Genomic DNA, 18,980 nt, shown 5'->3' with positions numbered 1-18,980 from the left:
TACATTACTATCCTGCAAGCTGCAAAAACTACCTGGGGTACAGTGTATACCGGTAGTGGTAAATTTTTAGTTTCGACCATGGGCGCAATATAGCAATAGAAAATTAATTATTAAGTTTGTAAATTATAATGTATCAACGTAATATGCATTTTTGTGAGCGGAAATGAAAAAAAAAAATGCTAAAGCAGATTTCGTAAGTAACGAAGTCATGTCGGACGAATGGTACACCATGTTTGTTATGATAGATGCCGATGTTGAAGAAATGAAAGGACGATAAATTAATTCGTCTAACCTAAACTAAACTAACCTAACCTGTGTTTAATAAATCATTACCTGCAAATTAAATGTCATCCGGCTCGTCATCGTGAGAGACGTTGGCAGACGACATGATGGCGTCCCGAGCCTATGCTACCGACTTCGTTCATTAGCATATTTTCTTGTAGCAAGGTATTTTTTACTTTCATTTCCGCCCACAAAATTGCATATTACGTTGATACATTTTAATTTACAAAATTAATAATTTATTTTCTATTGCTATATTGCACCCATGGTCGAAACTAAAAAAATACCCCGGTATTCAATATGGAATGTCAGCATACGCGGATTTGGTCATATACGGTAATTTTAGGAACCTAACCACCGTAAATAAACAGTAAATAAAGCTTTAATGTACTGTATAAAAGAGGGAAAATACACAAAAATAAAGATACATGTATTGCTGGACATTGTACATACAGTACATGTATGTATATGTATACACTTTTGCTTAACGACCAATTCAGTTAACGACGGCGCGCTGGTCCCAATTGTCATCGTTAAATGAGGAGTACCTGTATTTATAAAGAGAATGTACCGTATTTTTCGGACCATAAGGCGCACCCGTAATTTGCTATTCCCCGTCCTTACATAAGGCGCACCTGACCATAAGGCGCAGCTGGTCTCGTCATAGGATAATCATGCTTATGTGAGTGCATTCAGAACTGATAATTTTCGTTGTCGAATGAGAAAAATCGTTTGGGATTTAGCAAAATTACAAAAATAAATGATATATTTTTTTATTTTGGTCAGTGAAATCAGACCACCTCCATGGATGGTCTGGCCTACCAATACCGCTAAAAAACAACATAAACACGTTACGGGAATTGTAGGGAATAAAAACAGCATTAGCAGTTTTATTCCCGGAATTCTCTATTCACTTAAAAACACAAGATTACAAATGAAGGTAAATTTTTAGTTTCGACCATGGGCGCAATATAGCAATAGAAAATTAATTATTAATTTTGTAAATTGTAATGTATCAACGTAATATGCAATTTTGTGAGCGGAAAAAAAAAAAAAAGTTACTAAAACAGATTTCGTAAGTAACGAAGTCTTGTCGGACGAATGGTACGCCATGTTTGTTATGATAGATACCGACGTCTAACCTAACCTGTGTTTAATAAATCGTTACCTGCAAATTAAATGTCATCCAGCTTGTCCTTGTTGTCGTCGTCGTGAGAGACGTTGGCGGGCTTTTCAACCACTCTCTCAGCTTGCGGGGTATACAGTTCCTATGCTACTGACTTCGTTCATTAGCATATTTGCTTGTAGCAATTTTTTTTTTTTTCATTTCTGCCCACAAAATTGCATATTACATTGATACATTTTAATTTACAAAATTAATAATTAATTTTCTATTGCTATATTGCGCCCATGGTCGAAACTTAAAAAATACCCAAATGACTACAGTCGGAGTGGAGCGAGACTAGACCAATGTAAAATGGCTGTCTTTGTTTTAGACGCTATCATGTCATAGCCATGATAGCGTTAATGAATGCGGTGGCATGGACTCGAAAACTGTCGAAGTTTTCGCAATTTTCTTGTCAAGATACATGCATTTTGGTTATAACTTGGTTGTAACTTTTGCTAGGCCTATGCACTGTCGCCGTCGGCAGGCTAGCTACGAAACGTGTGAAAATAGTACGTCACTGTCTGAGGCATTTTTTTGCAATGAAGCCACACATAAGGCGCACCTCACGATAAGGCGCACCACCCAATTTTGGCCGATTTTAAGGATTTTGCCCGCACCTTATGGTCCGAAAAATACGGTATTTGATGCACCATAGGCATATATATACTATAAACTTGGTGAGGTTAGGTTAGGAAGTTAAAGTGGTACTGTACCAACTTCAGCAATTTTACCTTAAAAATTAGCGGCCTTTTGGTCAGAGTTTTGATAGGGGGTGTATACTGAAATTTAACATACACAGTATTTTGTTGTCAGGTGAAGGTTAAATCAAGAATCAGTTTTCAGTACTTCATATTATTGTTTTTGTTATATCAATGTTTCACTAAAAGAAATTATTCACCCATGTTTTTCATTTGATAACCTATAATTATCTGTTCATGAGGTAGATTGAAATAATATATGATGCATACAATGATATACAACAATGATTGTGAGAAGTGGAAACAAACAAAACATTCACAGATGGATATTTTGGTCTTTGATAGAAAGCAAAAAATGAACATCAAGAGTAATGAAGAAAGTATCAAATCTGTTGTCATGGTTCCCTCTTAGAGAACCATGGGTTGAGCCCATAAGTCATTTGGGAAACCATAGCGCTCATGAGTGATCCTTTGTGGGTTCCCTTACAGAAAGAAAGAAGAGATTTTGTAGAGTTGTTGTGAAAATGTCAGACTGTTTTGGTGTTTCTATCTAGGGCAATGGTTTTCTAATACTTTGGCTTGTTAGCCAATTTAACATGGCACATTAAACCTGTTACCCTCTTTGACAAAATCTGATTAGTATTCATAATCACTGCATAGGTTAGAATCCAAAATATATATTTTTTCTATCATCTTTGAGTATATAGTTTTTAGTACACTGATTACAATACCTTACTGCAAGGTGTTGCATGATTTTCTCAAGAGGTAGCTGGCAAGGTTTTGGAAAGCAGAGTCAGAGAATGTTCAAAGAAGAACATCTTGTTTCTCACTGATTAGTCTACTACAGAAAAGAGGAAATTGTTGTGGATTATTGAGCCTTATCACATCAAATGTTGACACTACCCCTTGGCGGACCATGGTCATTATGACACCTGACATCAAGGCAAGACCCATGTACATTTAATGTGCCTTAACATGAGGAAATGCCCCATCCACTGAGAATTGCCATTGTTGGTGCATTCACAGGCCTCTAAGTACACAAATATGGTCACTTCCATTGTTCAAACAATTACACACTGGTGTCATGCATCTCCCTTCTGCTAAGACTTTATCTCAAACTAAGTGGGTGCTTGAGCTTTCTAAGACTGACAGGCATCAGAACACACTTCATTTATTTACTAGACTGTTAAAGCAAAAAATACAGAGACTGTGCTTGTTCACCATATGACATCATGGGATTGAAAACAAGGTGGCATCCATCTTTTTCTGGAAACTTATATACACAGACATAAAAACATGTTCACTATTCAAGATTTTAAGAAAAAACTTTATGCTGAAAGATACAAAGACAGGCACCTTCCCATACAATACAACTAGGTAAAAACTAGGTAAATACATCTACATCACCAAGCTCTCCAAGAAAGACCACCAAACTCAATCCAAAAACAATTCCTAGGCATCAGCTCCACAGAAAAATTATCTCAAGAGAAGCAAGAATCACACTGACATACTTGTGTTGAGGACACCATCCAGCATTAAGACAGTATCAACACAGAGTAGGCCTGGCTACAGAATCAAATGATAGGACACCTACATACAAAAACCAAAATCCTCCTAATAGGACATCACATGAAAATGATAGCAACACATTTCTATCCAGAACCCTAAACAACACACCCTTCACACTACATTTCACAAGCACCACCAAACAGAATGAAACAAAAAAACTACAGCAGCACACTACTCAAACATCTACAACCTACCACCTACACACACACACGAGCAGCAATTGAAGCAAGATGTATCGAAAACACGCTCCAGGCCGCTAACTAGCGCTTCGCCAACGGACGAATTTGGAACCAACCGATCCCTACCTAGTTGATTACACAAAATGAGAAGGGAGATATAATTCGAGTGGCCAACAATGTAATCGTCTTTGAATCTTTTTTATTTTTTCACAATCAGTTACAAAAAATGGAAGGAAAAAAATGAAGGTCATAGGGACAAGGAACCAACAAAAAGATGCCTAGACATAAGTAGAATTGAGTCACTGCTTGGAGTTATCCCAAAAAAGGACATGCCTGCATGAAATGCCAAAGGCTTGAAAGAAATCTATTTTTGGGATTTGATAGGGATAATAATAGTATGTATAGAGGGATAGATATGGAAAGAGAACCCAGGTTTAAATATATAATAACAAATAGGGAAATCAACAACTTGTTAGATGAAATAATCGAACTTAAAAGTGAATGCAAAAGTATATACAAAGAAGTAGCCCTATTAAGAAAGGCCAATGAAGAAAATAACAGGGAAATAGACGAGTTGAAAATGGAACTAAATAGGATAAAGGAAGAAAATGGAACTAAATAAGATAAAGGAAGAAAATGAAAGATTGAAAAATGAAGACAGGAATAGGAATGAGGCATTAAAGAAAGAGATGAAGGATCAAATGCAGGTAGTGACTGAGAAAGTGGAAGAAAAGATCAAAGAAAATGTCTTCCAAGAAATAAACTGTGGAAAGTAGAACAGGGAAGTGAAAAATTATCTTTTAAAGAAATAATGGAGCAGCAGGTCATGGAGAATGCTAAGGAAACAGTAATCCAATTGATTAAAGAGAAAGGTAATTTGGTCAGGGACACAGTGAACTAAAAAGATGCATTGTAATCTATGGTATTAAAGAGAAGCACAATGTTTCTAGAAATCGGAGAGAAAAAGAGGAAAAAAGACATTGCTAAAGAAATTCTGAAAGAGATTCAAGAGGAGAGACAAAGTTTAGATAAAGAAATTTAAGAAACATATAGGATAGGTAGATACTCAAAGGAAAAACAATATAGGCCACTAAAAGTAAAAGGTAAGTCACAAATGATTGCAGAGGAAGTACTATCTAGAACAACAAAACTAACAAACAGTGAACAATACAAAAATGTATGAATAAAAAAAAATAAATGAGTGAAGAAAAAGAAAAAGAAAAGGGACTTAGAAATGAAGCAAATGAAAAAAAAAAAAAAAAAAAAAGGAAATGAGAATGAAAAGGTCCTTTTTTTTTTTTTTTTTTTTTTGAAAGTGGTGGACCTGAGACTGAGAAAATGGTATATCAGGATAAAGGAAACACACCAAAAAAAGACGAAAGAAAATAAATTAAAGTTAGCCTATACCACTAATGTCTAATGACTCTGGCATTAGAAAAACCAGACATAATGGGAATAGTAGAAACTAAATTAAAAAGTACTCTACCACCAAATACTGTGGGACTAGGTCTATACAACTGTTGGACAAAGAATACATACATATACCAATGCTTTTTCCCCCTTACAAGGGAGGTAGCCAAAAAGGGAAAGGCATAAAATCATTTCCACCCATTCCATCCCTGAATACACTCCACACCCCTCCACCCTCCCTCTTATCTGAGCACCTCCTGGATGACGGGTCATCCCTGCACCTTGTCCACTGCCCTGGGTCAGAAGCAGTGTTGCAAGACACAGCACATCCACAGCAAGGCTGCTTCATTAAATCGGCGACCCCCAACTCCATACCTCTTTTACTAGTCTTTCTTCACTCATTCTTTCCATGTGTCAAAACCATCCTAATATTCTTTCATCAACCCTATCTCCCAACTCCTTTTCCACCCCTGTTCTCCTCCTCACCTCCTCATTTCTCACTCTATCTAGCCTAGTAACCCCCATCATACTTCTCAGACACCTCATCTCAAACACATTCAAAATCCTTCTCTCTTCTTCTCTTATGTTCCATGTTTCTGCCTCATACAGTGCTGTTGGCACAATCACTCCTTCATACAGTCTCCTCTTAGCATCCATTCCCAAATGTCTATTCCTCATTACACTCTTTAATCCACCATGGCATTTACTAGCTTCTCTCAATCTACATTCTACCTCCACCTTCACTCCACCTTTTCCTGCCACATTTGCACCCAAGTATCTAAAACTATCCACTTCCTCCAGTCGCTCTCCCTTAATGCTCACTTCCAGTCTACTGCCACTTTCACCCCTTATACATCTCATCACCTTACTTTTACCCACATTTATCTTTAGCTTTCTTCTATCACATACTCTCCCAAACTCTGCCACCAACTTCCTCAATCCCTCCTCTTATCCTGCCACAAGCGCAGTGTCATCCGCAAACAACAGCTGGCTCACCTCCCACTTTTCTCCATTTTATTTAACCATCTCCAATCCCTTGCCCACTACCCTTGCATTTACCTCTCGCACCACCCCATCCATGTATAAGTTGAACAGCCAGGGCGACATAACACAGAATAGAAAGGAAAAACAAGGTGGGGGAGTATTATTTTTGACTTGGATAGACTTAAATGTGACAAAAATAATAGAAGGAAAAAACAATGTAGAATCAATTATGATCAAAGTTGAAAGCAATTACATGAAAAGTAGAAAATTTGTAGTAGTGTATGTGACCCCCAAAACATAGTCTTGGGCATAAAGCGATCATTCCAAACTGCTGGAAGATACAAAGTATGAACTGACTGATATACTGAAGGAAAGAGGAAATATAGTAATTATGAGTGATTTTAATTCAAAAGAAATATGTTGGGAAGAAATGACAGTAAAGGGTGGAGAAGACATCTGGGGCAACATGCTGCTCAATATGACCATTGAATACACAATGACTCAGTGGATAAAAGAAAAATACCAGATACAGAAACAATGAACCCTCGAGACTGGATTTAATATTTATGTCAGAACCTGAAATTGTAGACAGAATAGATTACAATAGGAAAGAGTGACCATGTACTAATAGAATTTGAACTAAAAGAGCAAATGGACCTAAGAAGAAATGGGAAACATAGAATAGGAAGACCAATGTATAGTAAAACAAATTTTGAGAAATTTAAAAAATCCTTTCGTAATGCAAACTGGGAAAAATTCCTAAAGAAATAAGGATGGAAGAGAAATGGAATATACTAAAAGAAATTTATAATAAGATAGTGAACAAATATGTACCACAACAAAAGCAAGAAAGAGTATACATAAAAAACTGGTACAACAAAAAAATGTAGTGAAGCTAAGGATAAAAGAAACAAAGCTTGGAAAAATGGAAAAAGACAAAAAAACAAGCAAATGGCAAACATATATCAAACTAAGAAACGATTATGTAAAAATACGCAGAAATGAAAAGGGAGACTATGAAAAAGAAATAATAGAAAAATGCAAGGAACAACCTAAACTATTTTACAGGTATGGAAATTGTAAACTAAAAAACAAACAATAGAAAAGCTGTGCCAGGGAAATTATGATTATACAGAAGTCCAAGAAATGGCAGAAATTATGAGCAATCATTTCAAATCGATATTCACAACTGAGAACTTACCTCACTGTGAGGGAGTAAAGAGACAGAAATCACCCCCCCAATGAAGGAAATAACTGTAACACAGAAGGAAATCAGAGACCACATAAAAAACCTTGACATCAGAAAATCACTCGGTCCAGATGGAATTGCAAATTGGATACTGAAAGAATGCATAGAGGAGCTAACAGATAAAATATACAATATAATCAAATGCTCGCTCAAAGAAGGAAAGGTACCACAAGACTGGAAAAAGGCAAATATTGTACCAATATATAAAGGAGGAAACAAGGAAAATCCAACCAACTAGACCTGTCTCCCTAACAAGCACAGTACCAAAAATATGTGAAAAAGTTATTAAAAGTAGATGGGTTAAACATCTGGAAGAAAAAACTATACTGAATCCAAATAAATTTGGATTTAGACAAGGAAGATCATGTACAACAAATCTGATCTGCTTCTATTCGAGACTAATAGAAATAATACAAGAGAGGGATGGATGGGCAAAATGCTTATCTAGACCTACACAAAGCATTTGATGAGGTACCACACAAGAAATTAATAAGAGAAATAGAATCAATAGGTGGCATCAGAGGAAAATTATTGGAGTGGATGGAAGACTTCCTGACTGGGAGAAAAATGAGGGTAATAATTAGAGATAAATACTCAAAATGGGAAGAAATGATAAGTGGTGTCCCACGAGGTTTGGTACTGGCTCCAATCACGTTTGCCATATATATAAACAACATGGATGAAGGAGTAGAGTGTTATATGAATTCCTTCGCAGATGATGCAAAAATACAAAGAAAGTAAGAACAGAGGAGGATTGTCAATCATTACAGTTAGACCTGGACAAAATCTAGAAATTGACTCAAAAGTGGGAAGTGAACTTCAATATCACGAAATGTAGCATAATGGAGTTTGGAAAAAGTAAAAACAGAATGTAAAAAAATTATAAAATTGGTGAAGAATTAAAAAAAAAGTGTACTCAGTAAGAGACCTTGGAGTAATAATCAACAAAGACATGACACCAGACAAATATATCAATAAAATAGTCAGAGAAACTTTCAACCTATTAAGGTCAATGAAAGTGGCATTTGACTATTTGGATGAAGAAATTATTAAAAAAATATTAGTTACATTAATAAGACAAAACTGGATTATGCAGCAACACTATGGACAGCCAATTCTAAAAAGAATATAAAGAAATTAGAAAGAATACAGACAGCTACAACAAAGTTGTTGTTGTCGTTCCCTAGACTGTCTGTCCGAGCAGTCCCGTCTCCCCAAGGAATGCTACAGCCGAAACTGGGTTTTCCCACAAATCGTTTATAGAGTGTATTTTGTGTTGTTTGCGTGCATGATTGTGTATAATGCAGTCTTCCATTATGTGTTGTATGGTATGGGGTGAAGTGTTACATCCTGGGCAGCTGTTCACAATGCGGTCATCCAGCCTCTTCTGGTAGCTTGGAAGTGCTGGGTGGTGACCGCACCGCAGTCTGGCCAAGTGGACTCTGTCCTTTTGTGGGAGAGAGGATACAGAAGGGTGGATATCAGGGGGTCTGGCATGCAGAAGTGTGTTGTCTTTCAGTGTGTTAATGGAGCGGTGAGTGATATGATTATGAATATGTTTCCGGAAGCTGGTATTTGGTGGTTGTGGAGGAAGAGAAGAGAGTATCTGTGTGTGATACAGGTCTTTGGGTGTTGTTTTAATGTTTCTTGGTGTGTGTGGGTGTTCTGCTATGTAGTGTAGCAGGTGTGATGTGTTTGTGGTGGCTGTGGCAAGTGTTTGTGTGCCTCTCATGTCGAGGTGGTCCTTGACTTTGAGGACTTTTGTTTCATGGTGTAAATGGTCTGTAGGTGTTGTATTTGTGCAGCCTGTAATTGTTTTTAGGGCTTTGTTTTGTATGATTTGAAGGGTGTTGTGGTGTGTCTCACTGAGATTAGGAGCCCATGCAAGACTCGCATAATTCATCACTGAGCGTATGCATTGTTTGTATATTGTTGTATTAGTTTCTTTGTTTTGTCCAAATGTTGTTCCAGCGATTGACTTAAGTGCATTAAGTCTAGGTGTGCATTTGTTTTTTATGTTTGTGATGTGTTGTTGGAAAGACATGGATGTATCGTATGTTACACCAAGAATTTTCAGTGTGTTTGTGTGTGGTATTGTTGTTGATGTATAGATGAGGTATGTATTTGTGTTCTTTTGTCCAGTTGGTGAGAAGTGCTGCTGTAGATTTGGTTGGAGCTATTTTGAGTCTGTTTGTGATGAACCATGTGTTGAGTGTATCAAGGTATGGCTGGATTATTTCTGCAGCTTTGTCTGTGTTACGATGTGTGTATGTGATTGTTATGTCGTCTGCGTAGGAAGAGATTTGTATTTCTGAGGTGTCTGGTGTGGGTAAGTCATGCATGTATAGATTAAAGAGCGTGGGGGATAGAACAGAGCCCTGTGGTACTCCATTCTTAATGTTTCTGATGTGCGATGATTGGCCATTATATGACACGTAAGCATTTCTACCTGCCAGATAATTGGCCAGCCATCTTTTGGTGTTATTGTGCATGTCTGTTATATATTTTATTTGTTAGGTTGTGGCGGGAGATAGCATCAAAAGCTTTACTAATGTCTAATGTTATAAGTGTTGTGTGGTGGGGCCTATCTGAATTGATGCCATCTAAAATTCTTTGTGTGAGGTTTATTAGAAGAGTGTTTGTGGAGTGTAGTGGCCTAAAACCGTGTTGTCAGTCAGCAAGGGGAAAATGTGGTGTGATAAACTTAAGTATTAGGTGTTCAATGACTTTAGAGGGGGTGCAGAGAAGTGTGATTGGGCGGTGCGATGTTGGGATTGTTGGGTCTTTGTTCGGTTTTGGAATGGTGATTATTTTACCATGCTTCCAGATGTCGGGTATAGTGTTGTGTGAATAGCTGTAGTTTGCAATATTTGTGAGTGCGTGTATACCTTGTGGTCCAATGTGTTTTAGGTGGATGTTACTTATGTTATCAGGGCCACAGGCAGATGAGTGCTTGAGATTATGTATTATGTGTTTTGTCTGACTGTCTATGAAGGGTGTATAGTCTGAGTCTGTGGGAAAGTCTTTCTTACGTTGAATAGTGCGTCGGTCATCAGGGTGAGAAGTGGGCTTGTCTGTGCAAAATGATTTATGAGTGTGTTTGCTTGATTTATGAGTGTGTTTGCTTGTTTTCTGAGGGTAGATTGTCTGTTGTGATTATTGCTGTGTGAGAGCGTGTTGTGTTACTGTTGGATAGTGTAATGCTGTTGAGTGTTTTGTACAATTTGCTGGTGTTTGTTTTGTAATCAAGTGTATTGATAAAGTTTTACCAATTTTGTGTTTTTTGTTTGTATATTTTATTGGCAATCACAGTGTTTAGTGTTTGTATTTGGTCTGCTATGTTTTGAGGGATAGGTGTGGGGGTATTGTGTTTAAGTGTGTCTCATTGTCTGATGAGGCCTTGGATTTCTGGTGTGAAGTTGGGGTTGTGTGATTTTCTGTTGCCTCTAGGGATGTATCTCTTGTCTGCATTTTGTATGATTGAATTAAAAGTGTGCACAGCATTGTTTATGTTTGTGATTGGTGTACTGTTAAGTGTTTCAAAATGTTGTTCTGTCTCTTCAGTAAAAGCTTCCCAGTTAGCTCTCTTGTAATTGGTGTATGTGTGTCTGTGGCCAACTGGGGTGCATCTTGTTTTGGTGATGATGATTGGAAGGTGGTCAGAACCAAGGGTTCCAACCACTCTCCATGATGTTGTTGGGGTTAGGCAGGGGAAGCAGAAGGTGATATCAGGAGAGGAGGGAGTGTAGAGGGCTTGGGGTGTCGACATACCAGGCAGACGACTTGGCGTTGAAGTCACCACCCATGATCAGGTTGGGGATTGAGGCTAGTTGGCTAAATTGAGGCCTGAAGGTGTTTGGAACTGTGGGGGATGATTGGGGGGGAATGTACATGTTAACTATTGTCAGTGTTGATTTGTTGCCTGTGCGGATTCGAATGGATTGGATTTCTGTAGTGTTATCTGTAGGGAGAAGAATTTTGGTTGTGGCACTTGTGTCCACAAAACAGATGGAGTGGTGGATCAGGGTGATGAGTCCACCGTCATTGCCATTGGTCCGGTCTTGTCTGATGGTGGTGTAATTATGAAATGATGGTGTTTTGTGTGAGTGTCTTAGTTTTGTTTCTCGTATAATTGCAATGTGTATGTTGGGTTGTTTAAGAAAGTGTTCGAGTTCATGTTTTTTCGTGTTAATACCGTCAATGTTGTGTTGTAATATGTTGATGTTGTGTGTTCTGTATGTGCTGTATGTTGCTGTTTGGGGTTGAGGTTGGGGTGTTAATGGGGAAGGTATAGGATCTGGGTTAGAGGGGGGGAAAGGAGAGATTGGGGACAAAGGAGGGGGAGTACTGATTGGGGATAAGGGCAAAGGGAAACTGGAAGTGGGTAAGGGTGCTGGCTGTGGTTGGGGAGGTGGGAGTGGGGTTACTGGAGGGCAGGTAGAACATGTCCAAGTGTTTGTGTATTGGTTTGTGTCAGCAAGTGTTGTACAAGTGAGGTGGGCCCAGTTTTTGCACATATTGCATTGAACTGAACCCTTTGTCTGTCTGCTTGAGGTAATGGGTTTAGAGCATGTTGGGCATGTGTATTTTGTGGTGGGCCCAGGATTGCTCTCTACAAAGTTGGCACCAGCTCTTTCCAAATTAACATACAAACAAGGATTATCCAAATTGGAATTACCAATATTGGAGCAGAGAAGAGAAAGAAGAGATCTACTATCTATAGAATCATGAAAGGAATGGAAATCCTTGATAAGAATGATTTACTAAAATGGGACAATGGAAAAACAAGAGGACATGAAAAGAAACTCAAAAAGGATAACTATAGAAGAGATCTGAAAAAAAAAAAAAGCTTCCCACACAGAGTACTGGATACCTGGAATAATTTAGATAAAGAAACAGTGTGTGCAAACACTATTCAAGATCTTAAGAAAAAACTTGATGCTGAAAGATACAAAGATGGGTTACCATGAGTATAGCTCCCTTCCCGTATAATACATCTAGGTAAATACCTATACCATTCAAAACACCCACATCTGCATAACAAAATAGGCCCTTCAAGAAAGACCACCAAACTCAATACTCCAACAACAACCTCCAGATATATGCCCCACAGAGAAAATTCTCCCACACCTGACAAGAACCATACTTGCATACCTGCACTCAGGACACCACCATACATTACGATAGTACCAACAAAGAACAGTCTTAGCCACAAGTTCAAACTGCTCCACATGCAACCACCACACAGAAGACACAAAACACCTCATACTACAATGCCCCACACTAAAAATCCCTAGACAACACAATTTCTCTTTAAGTGATTTATAATCCTGCCTGGAGGCTGTTGCCATTTTCCTTGAGGCTGCAGGTCTTCTGCAAGAGAGACCAGGGGCAATGGATTGAGTGATTGTGACCATCAAACAGAAGACACAATGCCCCAAATTAACAATCCCTAGACAACAACACAGTATTTCTTCCCTGTATGACAGATGCCTGTAGCTGGTAACCAGAGAGCTGTGGATCTTCTACAAGAGAGACCTAGGGCAATGGATTGATATGATACAGCCAAAAATATATTTGTTACAAGAATTCAACCTACTAAGAAGTATGTGACCACTGCTTAGGTAAGTTTCTAACTTCAACTTTTAATATTTTTCCTGACACTGTACTCTCATCCCAAATATTTCCTATTTTACTTTGGTTCTCTTGTCTAAAATATAGACTACTCACCTTTTTATGATTGTGTGAGTGTATTTTGGCAGATTTCTCACTGGCCTTCTTTTTGCATTTCTGAGCTGACTTTCAAAACTAATCTCTTCTTCTGTTTTTATTTTACGTCTTGGGACATGGGTGAGAGCTTTCCTCCAATCACCTAAAAAACACAATTATAATATTATGGAAAACTAGAACTTACAGTTCAGATAAATAATAATAGCTGTTGCCTTGAGCTTCAATGACTGGAAACCTGATGCCCTACATTAACCTTCTGGGCCTCCTGTGGATATCTGGGAAGAAAGGTTAGACTGTTGTCTATGTTGTGTTAATGTGAGTCAGTTTCTATGTCATCAGCAAATAATAATAATTGCTTTAAGATTCAATGATTGGAAACCTACAGCCCAATAGAGGCTGGCAATAGTCCTTGGGCCCTCTCAATGATCTCTCTAGGAATAAATGGACTATTTTCTGTGTTGTAATAATAATAATAATAATTGTTGTCTAATGGGAAGCTTACTACCTCTCAGTGGCTGGAAATGGTTCTTGCATCTTCCCACAGATCTCTCCACAAAGAAACTTTGGATTGCTGTCTGTGTTGTACTGGTGTGGGACTATTTCTATCTCACTAATTGAAAGTGGTAGGAGAAGGGGAGCAGTCACTAGCTGCCACTTCTTCATGTGTGAAAAGGTGTAAGAAATACAAGTAAAGCTGACAGATTGAGAGATCTTGAGCCCAGACCATGTGTTAGCCCCTCAAAACCACATCTACTAGAGGTAAAGGGGTTGCTATATTTTGAAAATGGGCAGCTTTGCTGTCCATCTTGCAGGACTACCACATGTAGTGGGGGACTGTTTCTATGTCACTAGCTTATGATAGGAAGATGGAAGTGAAGGAGTCATCAACTGTCATCTCTCTATATAAGAAAAGGTGAAGGAAATACAGGTTTTTAAGATAGGGAGTGAGGAGATGGTTCTCTCTGACATCCATTTTGCAGGATCATCAGCTGCAAGTATCTATTAGTGGTCCCTTAACAGGAGGGCAGCAGATGCTAGTTATTGGTTTTTCTTATGTGAACAAGTGAAAGAAAAGTGGATGAAGTTCATGAGAGGAGTGTGAGAGACTTGGGGTAGAAGAGCATGGTTGGACAGAAATGGGAAAAAATGTGTAATAAACTGCCTTGTATATGAATGTGTGGAGAGTTTTGGGAGGAATGTGAATGTAATGGTGTTGGGGGATCTTGAGGGGATCATCCATTAGAAAATCGAACTTTTTTAGTTTGGGGTGAAAGTGGCTGAGATTTTTTCCTAGTAACTGTCTTGTCTCAGAGAAGATACCACCGAGTTTTCAAGTCATTTATGCTTATACCTTTTTTATTGTGACTTTTTAATTTTCGAGGGGTAATTTTTGAAAATTTTGAAATTGATTCAGAGGATTGACCTTTGACTGGATATTGATTATTTTTTGTCTTTATAATGGGCTAAGATAGATGAAGAAACGGAGGCAGAATTATGATGTTCTGATCGGTCTATTATGAGAAAAAAAATCCAAAGTTGATGAAAAAAAAAAAAAAAGTATACAGATGCTCCTCAATTTACGTTTTAGTTACGTTCCGAACGTAACATGAAAATGAACGTAAGTTGTTACTGTACGTTCCAGTAATGTATGACCATTAATACTGTACTATACATCCATGAATTCTATTACCGTATCTTATAAAACACCCCTAAATCATTAATTATAAACATATTGTAAAATAATAACATTAATTTCAAATAAATTAAAATTCAAGCAATATAATTTTAATTAAATGAGTTTTATTCAAATTTACTTACCTTTGGCAGTGGTGCTTAAAGTGAGGTGGTGGAGGAGAAGGAGGGGGAGGCAAGGCACATTCAGTTTGTCGTTTGTGCCATGTAAACAATGGACGTAGCGTCATGCGTAAATATCGTTTGAACGTCTCGTACTACGGAGAGCGCGCTAAACTCAAAATTTCACTCATAATATTATTATTTTTTTTTGTACAGTCAGTTCAAACATAAAATAAAAAAAACGTAAAACGAATGAACGTAAGTAGAGGAGCGTCTGTATATGAAAAAATCCCACTAGTCCTTGACATAAGGACATAAATCTGCCTCCAAATGTTCTCCCAATTATGCTGAATCCGATAAGGATTTGCAGTTAAAAATCAGTGAAGGCGTTTTGGATATGAATCAAGTTAAATGTGCAAAAATCAAGTTTTTTCAGGAATGAGCGTCATAGTTTTTTTGTTCATGGTTACTGGTCCCCTTTCATAATTTAGGATGTTATGGTGTTGAAAGGGTATCATAGGCACAACCCTACTCTTTGTTGCCAGCTTTTGATTAATTACAGGTTTATATGATGAATCCAGTTAGTATCCACCAGGGTTATATTGCACTTTTCTTGGCGCGATGCATCTTTGGCGACAGACGATCTTTATCTGCCATCCTAAGCTGTTTTATGGCATCACTGGTTGTTGTCCCTCTTGCTGATGGCATATATGCAAGTTCATAACCAAAGATGTGGTTCAGAACTGCAACTTGAGCACAGAATTGAACTCTAGCTGCTGATGCAAAGTTCCTCTTTGAACTCAAAGCCCAGATCTTTGCATGGAAGCTTTCATTTTGGTTTTGTGTCCTTCCCTTGAGGCATTTCTCTAAAAGCTCTGTAGAGGTGAGGTCTTGATATATTGCCAGGATGGATTTCCGCTTCTTAGTGGGAATCTTCGCCAGGAACGACTTCTTGACTCTGTGAGACTCGGGTTCCTCTTGCCTGGCTAGTGCTCTCTGGAAAAAAACACCACGAATCTTCTCCTTAGGACAGTAAGAATGCAATGGCTTCTCATCTGTGCTGACAGAATGCAGGTAGGAGGCCATGATAGCTTTACGCATTGTCTGAACATCAGTGTTCACACAATCACGTATTGCCTTCCCATAATACTGTGTCAACTGTCACAGCATCTGTCAACATATTAACGCGTATGCTATTATTTATCATACAAAAGCATAAATATTGTGCAAAATACACAACTTCTTTTGTTAGCAAATATATGTAACAACAGAAAACGTAATATGCAGTACGCAGCGCACACGACCCAGCCACAGTAGGGTGGGGGGGGGACTGTATTATATTTTTTTTTAGATAGTAAAAATTAAGATACAGCTTCCATACTCAGCCACGAGATAGCTTATGAGCAAATATTTTCAGATTTTTTTTTTTTTTTTTTCGTGATTTTCTGATGGACGATCCCCTTAATGTTAGAGTAGGAGCTGAGCCAACAGATATACTGTATTAGGGAGGTTTGGGGTGCCAATGATCTCAGAGGCGAGATGATGTTGAAGATGAGGAAGCTGAAGATGGTTGTACCTAGTTGTTTCTTATGGAAAGGGGAACTACGCTTGTGGTGTCTCTCCCCTTTGTCTCACCATATTTAATATGCTCTTAAATTCATGTTTGGTTTTGCACACACTATTGTTTTGTTTAGTTTGTTCCATACATCCATTACTCTGTGGGGAAACCTGTTCTTTTTCAGGTCTCTTCTATAACTGTCCTTTTTTAGCTTCCTTCCATGTCCTCTTGTTCTCTTATCCCAAATTAGTAAGTATTCTCTATCAAGGACTTCTATACCTCTCATGATTCTGTAGATGGTCAACAAGTCATCCAGTTTGTTCCAAGTGTCCACCACTCTGTATGGAAAACTGTTCTTCAGATCTCTTCTATAACTATGTTTTTTGAGTTTCATTCTATGTTCTCTTCTCCCAATTTAACAAGTCCTCTCTATCTAGTATTTCTATGCCCTTCATGATTCTATAGATGGTCAGTAGGTCACCTCTTTTCTTTGCTCCAAAGTCGGTAACTCCAATTTAGCCAGTCTCTCCTCATATGACAAGTTTGAAAGTGCTGGAGCTAAGTATTTACCTAGTTGTATTTTACTGGAAGAGAGCTATGCTCGTGGTGACCTGCTTTTGCATGTTTCAGCATCCAGTTTGATTTTAAATTCTTGTATAGTTTTCGCACTCACTGTTTCTTCATTCAATATGTTCCAGATATCTATCACTCTGTGTGGGAAGCTATTCTTTTTCAGATCTCTTCTGTAACTATCCTTTTTAAGTTTCTTTTTGTGTCCCATGGTTTTTCTTTTATCCCACTTTAATAAGTCACCTCTATCAGACTTCCAACCCTTTCATAACTCTGTATATCATTAGCAGATCTCTTTCTCTTCTTTGTTCCAGGGTAGGGAGTTTGAGTTTATCCAATCTTTGTTCATATGTCAAATTGGAGAGTGTTGGTACCATCTTTACTATTGCTCTTTGAATTCTTTCTGATTTCTTTATGATCTTTTTGGTGCTGGATGTCCATAGTGTCGCAGCATACTACAATTTTTTGTCTTATCAATGTAACTAATATTTTCTTTACCCTTTCTTCATCTATGTAGTCAAAAGCCACTTTCAATGATCTTAAAATATTGAAAGTTTTTCTGAATAATTTGTTGAAATGTTTGTCTTTTGTTATGTAATTGGTGATAGGCTACTCCTAGGTCCTTTTCCAAGTCAATTTTTTTTTTTTTGTACCAATTTTGTATTATCCAGATATTCCGTTTTTGCTTTTTCCAAATTCCATTATACTACATTTCTTGATGTTGAAATTCACTTCACTCTTCTGACTCCATATCCAGATTTTGTCCAGATCTTCTTGAAATGATTTACAATCTTCTTCTGTGCTTACTCTCTTTAGTAGTTTTGCATTGTCTGCAAAGTTCATATAACATTCCACACCTTCAACCATATCATTTATATAAATGGCAAACATTATTGGAGCCAGTACAGAGCCTTGTGGGACTCCACTTATCATTACTTCCCAATTTGAGTTATTGTTTCCGAGTACCACCCTCATTTTTCTCCCGTTCAAGAAGTCTTTCATCTATTCCGATAACTTTCCTTGTATTCCACCTATCATTTCAATTTTTCTTAGCAGCTGGTTGTGTGGTACTTTGTCAAATGCCTTTTGTAAATCTAAGAAGTGTGTGTGTGTGTGTATTTACCTAGTTGTATTTTACGGGAAGGGGAGCTATGCTCGTAGTGTCCCGTCTTCATATCTCATTTTGTCTAAACTATTTTTAAATTCATGTATTGATTTTGCACACACCACTTTCTCATCTAACTTGTTCCAACTGTCTATTACTCTGTGAGGAAAGCTGTTCTTTTTCAGATCTCTTCTATAGCTGTCTTTCTTGATTTTCTTTCCGTGCCCTCTTGTATTTCTATCATCCCATTTTATCAGATTCTATCAATAATTTCTATGCCTTTCATGATTCTGTAAATAGCTATCAAATCTCCTCTCTCTTCTTTGCTCTAGTGTCTGTAGTTCAAGTTTTGCTAGTCTCTCTTCATATGATAGTTTTGAGAGTGTTGGTGCCAATTTTGTAATTGCTCTTTGTATTCTTTCAAGTTTTTTTATACATTTTTTTGTACTTGGTGACCACATCGTTGCAGCATATTCCAATCTTGATCTTATCAGTGATTAGAATTTTCTTCACCATTTCTTCATCCAGGTATGTAAATGCCACTTTGATTGTTCTTATTAAATTATAAGTTTCTCCAAAAATCTTATTTATATGTTTCTCAGTTGACATATTATTCATAACAATGACTCCCAGGTCCTTCTCATTTTCTACTTTTTTTATTCCTTCTCCCAATTTATATGATCC

At 37.6% G+C, this 18,980-nt stretch overlaps 1 protein-coding gene across 12 annotated transcripts in view; it reads right to left on the bottom strand.

Annotated features, from left to right (window-relative positions):
* The window catches only part of rswl (tRNA methyltransferase roswell), a 185,908-nt gene that overhangs the window by 111,790 nt on the left and 55,138 nt on the right, over positions 1-18,980 (bottom strand). For 5 of the 12 annotated variants that reach the window (XM_076210299.1, XM_076210300.1, XM_076210301.1 and 2 more), the window contains exon 4: positions 13,270-13,411. The exons of 2 other annotated variants lie outside the window; for them this stretch is intronic. In XM_076210299.1, the coding sequence (XP_076066414.1) occupies positions 13,270-13,411 (142 nt within the window). 5 more of the 12 variants (XM_076210297.1, XM_076210298.1, XM_076210303.1 and 2 more) reach the window with 4 other exon arrangements.

The sequence above is a fragment of the Oratosquilla oratoria genome, chromosome 27 (genome assembly GCF_046742065.1).
Source record: "Oratosquilla oratoria isolate Oo_2021 chromosome 27, ASM4674206v1, whole genome shotgun sequence".
Taxonomy (NCBI): Eukaryota; Metazoa; Arthropoda; class Malacostraca; order Stomatopoda; family Squillidae; genus Oratosquilla; species Oratosquilla oratoria.
This window is presented reverse-complemented; position numbering and strand designations above follow the sequence as displayed.